This window comes from Myotis brandtii, unplaced genomic scaffold (genome assembly GCF_000412655.1).
Source record: "Myotis brandtii unplaced genomic scaffold, ASM41265v1 scaffold536, whole genome shotgun sequence".
NCBI lineage: Eukaryota > Metazoa > Chordata > Mammalia > Chiroptera > Vespertilionidae > Myotis > Myotis brandtii.
The window spans coordinates 2,895,682-2,900,419 of record NW_005369967.1 but is presented as its reverse complement, the minus strand read 5'-3'; the positions used below and the strand labels follow the sequence as shown (position 1 = coordinate 2,900,419).

The 4,738-nt window shown below is 56.5% G+C and overlaps 1 protein-coding gene across 1 annotated transcript in view; it reads left to right on the top strand.

Annotated features, from left to right (window-relative positions):
• Window positions 1-4,738, top strand: part of ACTN1 (actinin, alpha 1) — a gene marked incomplete at its 3' end in the record, with an annotated part of 99,366 nt that overhangs the window by 81,811 nt on the left and 12,817 nt on the right. The window contains exons 9-10 of the mRNA XM_005877962.1: window positions 2,300-2,392; window positions 3,729-3,959. Coding sequence (XP_005878024.1) covers window positions 2,300-2,392; window positions 3,729-3,959 — 324 coding nt within the window. The remainder of the gene's footprint in view (window positions 1-2,299; window positions 2,393-3,728; window positions 3,960-4,738) is intronic.

Sequence of the window (4,738 nt, the reverse complement as noted above, 5' to 3'; positions counted from 1 at the left end):
CGGGGGGTGGTGGGGGGGGGGGGGGGGGGGGGGTGGGCTGTCCCTTAAGGGGGAGACCAAAGTTTGCGGGTGGGCTATTGCCTTTTCAAAAGAAAGGCCCTTTTTGTTCCATGATGTTCATGCTTTGTTCCCAGAGGCAGGCTTCCTGGTTAGAGTGATGGGTTTTCTTAGTGGGGCAGGCTGAGAGGAGGGCTTGGGCCTTGTAAAAAGTCCCCAGGAGGCCCACATGGGAACTCCCCCAGACTTCGTCCAAAAGGAGCCCCCTTTGACTCCGGAATCGCCAACAGGCTCTGAGGGATGGGCAAGGCTCCTGAGGCTCCTAGGGCCTGTCTCCCAAAACCCTACAAACGCAGGCATCGCTCAGTCTACCCGCGTGATAAACGGACACATGAAGTTTATAACTGGAGCCCAGGGTTTCAAGATGAATGAGGAGGATACGAGGTTAAGGGGGAGCGTTATCCCTGAAATACCACAGCGGCGGCTGCTGTTTGCCTATGATGAGTGGCCCCTAACCCCCGATGCTTCCTTTCCTGCCTGGTCAGCACTCTGGGCAGGGGTCTGCGTAGCTCCCCGAGTTCTCACCCATCAGCACAGAGCAGAGGACTGTCCTCCCTCGGGTCGCCTGCCCTGGCCCTCCAGGTGGCCCCAGTGGCTTCAGGCAGATTGCTGCCCCAGCCAGCCTGTGGGCATGCCAGCCTGGTTCCCGGGGCCCTGCTGTCTCACAGGGGTCCCCGGGGCCCCATCTTCTGGGACAGGCTCCAGGAAGGAATTTCCCTCTTTGTCAGCTCTTGGGATTCCCCAAGGGTACTTGTTGTCCCTCCAAAGGAAAGACGACCAAACGGGAGTTTTGTGTGAGAAGTGCACAGAGTTGGGTGGGGAGGCAGGGGATGAGGTCTAGGATGTGACTCCTCTTAGTTTCTTTTTCTTTTCCTCCCTCAGTGTCTTGAGACCAGAGGGCCCTTAACTCCCCCTCTGACCATTCCCTCCTGGGGGAGGCTCCCCCGCTGCCCCCAGCATCCCCCACCCCCACCCCTGCGCTGACAGCTCGCCCTGGAGGGTGCAGTCTTGACTTTGAGCTTGAAAGGACATTTGTGATGCTCTCACTCTGCCCCCTCACACACACATCCCAGCACAGTCCCCTATAGGTCATGTGGTTTAGTGGGCGTGTGTCGTATTTCAAAAGTTCTGCAAGGAAAAAACATTTACATTTTCTTAGTCATTCCTTCCCAATTCCAATTCCTCCCTCATTCTCAGGAAGTTCTTCCTTATGCCTAGCCTCAGTCTGTCTTGCTGCACTGAAACCCATTTTGTCTTGTTCATCAATCGGTTGTGAGGCCCCATCTTTCTACAACCCTTATGCCTTTGTCGTCCATCAGCAGGGTCACACTTCTCTCGGGCCACACGATGCTTATCTGTCTTCTCACAGGCTGTCTTCCTTTCTATCCCAGGGCCCCCAAAAGGCTTTGCGTTCCCCTCCCTCGCACAAGAACACAGCTGAATTAAAAAGATCTCGTGAGCGGAGCGTGTTAGGAGCGCCTGGCCCTGCCGGTGCAAGGTGCACAGTGCCCCCCATGGCCGGAGGAGGCAGCGTCTCCCCGGGTCCCTGGGCCTTTGGGTGTGGTTGCCATTCAGGCCTTTTCGTTCCTCCGGCTGCCGAGCCCACGCGGGTGTCTGCGTGCCCAGCTCTCCGTGCCGTGTGTGCTTAGCTTCCAGAGGTGCCAGGCCTCCTCCTGGGCGTCCTGCTCAAGCTGAGCTCATCCGAAGTCTTGCCCTTTGTGCCGTCGTGGGTCCTTCTGTTCTCTCTAAAGCGCTTTGAACTTCGGGCCAGGAGCCTTGGGAGGCTCTGCAGGGACCCTGGGAGGCCCAGGGCTTCTCAGTCCGCACTTCCTCCAGGTCTCCCCGGTTTGAATTCCGGTATCTCCCAAGATCCTGGCAAATCCAGCCTGGGATCCCGAGCCTTGGGATCCAGGGCCTGCACTTGGAATTCCAGGATGGGCATGAAATCACCTCGCCTCCTGGCCTGAGCCTTTTGATTGTATTAGTCAGCGGGTTAGTTTCTTTCCAACGTGTTTGTTGGGTCTCAAACTCAGGCCCTTCTCCAGGGGCCTAGGTCAGCCACCAGGACCTCTAGCCAGCATCCCTGACCCATGGGACTGAGCCTGGGCTGGCAGAGAGGGTGGTGAGGTGGTGAACTCGAAGTCTCGGGAGCTGGCTGGGTGGGAGGGGCGTTGTCGGCGCCCGTGCGCCCCAGGTGCTCCTGCTGCTAGTGGCTGACCGTGCCCCTTTGTCCTGTTGCCAGGCGGAGACAGCAGCCAATCGTATCTGCAAGGTGCTGGCCGTCAACCAGGAGAATGAACAGCTCATGGAAGACTACGAGAAGCTGGCCAGTGATGTGGGTACCCATGGGTTCCCTGGCCCCAGCAAGGCCCTGCCACCCCACCCCAAGGGAGGAGGGAGCCCCAGAACCTGTACCTTCAAATCCATCCCCGGAGCACAGTCCCAGGCTGGGTGTAGTCCGAGACCCCAGCACAGCTGCCCCGGGAAGTGTGGGCTCCTCTCTGCCCTCCCACAAGCAGAGAGGGGCTCAGGGGCCAATCTCTGGGCTTCAGAGAGCAAGAGAGTCCTCAGCTTTTCCTGTGGCCAACAGTGAGCCTGGGCGATCCCTTCACCTCTGTGGGCCTTGGTTTTCTCACTTGAGCAAGGGGGTCTCAGAGGCTTTCCAGCTGGTATCTGTTCTGTGAGTGTCACTTAAACTGGAAGAGGAGCAGGTCTGGTGCTGGGGGTAGGGGCTGCGGATAGATGGGTGTACTTAGGCTGGCTTCATGGCTGGGCCCACCCAGGGCACAGGAAGGGGCAGGGCCGGCTTTGCTCTTCTGCCATTGACCACATTTGAGTTTTAAGGTTTCACCTGCTTCTTCCTTAAAAGCAGTCAGCTTTCTGAACAGCTCAGCCCCGCCCCTTGATGCATCGGCTCTCCAGCATCGCAGGACCCCAAGTTCCTGGGCCCAAGTGCCTGGGGATGGTCACTGCTCACCATTCCAGCTGGTGACCTTGGCAAGTCACATAGCCTCCAGGGCCTTGGTCACCTCCTCTATAACCGGGGGTGGGTGGAGACCCATAGCCCTCAACCCCGCAGGATTGTTCAGGTGATTTAGTTTGGGAGGCGTGCCTGGCACCTTGCAGGTGATCAGTGTATGTCCTGTCCCCACCTCCACTGTCCTCCCTCACGTCAAGGGAAACAACCCAGGCCGTGTCCTGCCGGTGCCCCAGGAGCCAGTTGTTCTCTTTTGTGTCAGGGACCACATTCTAGAATCCTAGAAGGTCATGATCAAGGACCTCAGGGGACAAGGGTTAACCCTGTCCATGGTATAGACGAGGAAACTGAGGCCCGGCCAAGCAGTAGACCTAGAACCAGAACTCAGTCTCCTGCTCTTAGTCGAGCCGTCTTCCCCCAGGTCTGGTTCTTCCCTGGGCAGAGCAGGGAGGCTGTGGTGCCGGCTGGGAGTTAACATACCTCAGTGGCCAGGGTTCATGAAGCCCAGGTTCTCAGAGGGAACGGCCTGGAACCTGCCCTCGGCCTGGGCGTGGCCTAGAGGGTAGTTGGGAAAAGTGTGCTGTTGGGAGAGACACTTGCCAGCGCCTCCTGTGTGGGAGGGACTTCGGAGGAGAGGGGCGCCGGCCCTTGTCCCTCCCGCCCTCCTGCATCTTCACGCCCTGACCGCCCCCAGCTGCTGGAGTGGATCCGCCGCACCATCCCGTGGCTGGAGAACCGGGCGCCCGAGAACACCATGCAGGCCATGCAGCAGAAGCTGGAGGACTTCCGCGACTACCGGCGCCTGCACAAGCCACCCAAGGTGCAGGAGAAGTGCCAGCTGGAGATCAACTTCAACACGCTGCAGACCAAGCTGCGCCTCAGCAACCGGCCCGCCTTCATGCCCTCCGAGGGCAGGATGGTCTCAGTGAGTCAGGGGCCCTGGCCGGGCCCGGCCTGCACACACTGCCCCAGAATCATCGCTCCTCCAGGTTGCCGGCCAGGCTCCACCTGCACGCAGATGGGGGCGGCTTCTCTCCCCAGGGAGCCTCTTGCTCCTGACCTTTCCAGGCCAGACTTGCCCTTCCAGACCCCTAACATCCACCCCGGACTCCCAGGGACCACCAGATTCCCACCCCTCAAAAATCATCTTTGCAAACAGAATGTCTCTTGACATATTGACCCAAAGGGGGCATAATTCAGTAGTGATAGATAATCTTTTTCAGATTTTTAACTGATTGATTTGAGAGAGAGAGAGAGAGAGAGAGAAACATTGATTTGTTGTTCCACTAATTTTGTATTCATTGGTTGATTCTTGCATGTGCCCTGACTGGAGATTGAACCCACAACCTTGGCGTATGGGGATGATGCTCTAACCAACTGAGCTACCCAGCCAGGGCCTGATACAGATAATGTTTACTTCCATGGACTCTTGTTTAAGCACTTAAAAAAACAACACATTTATTACCTTAAACAAGTAACAGATTTCTGTGGTAGGCTGTTTCTAAGATACAAATAAGCAAAATTCAGAAACTAGAAATTAGCTATAATCTTACAACCCCATATTAACTTAAAAAATTGGAGGGGGGAGAGATTCTGTTAGTCTTTAAGGGAAACCTAAAGCATGTTTTATTTAATAAACTGCTCTTTTAAAAAAGCTAACATTGTGACCAGATTTTCATGTCATTATGACATATATGTCACTTT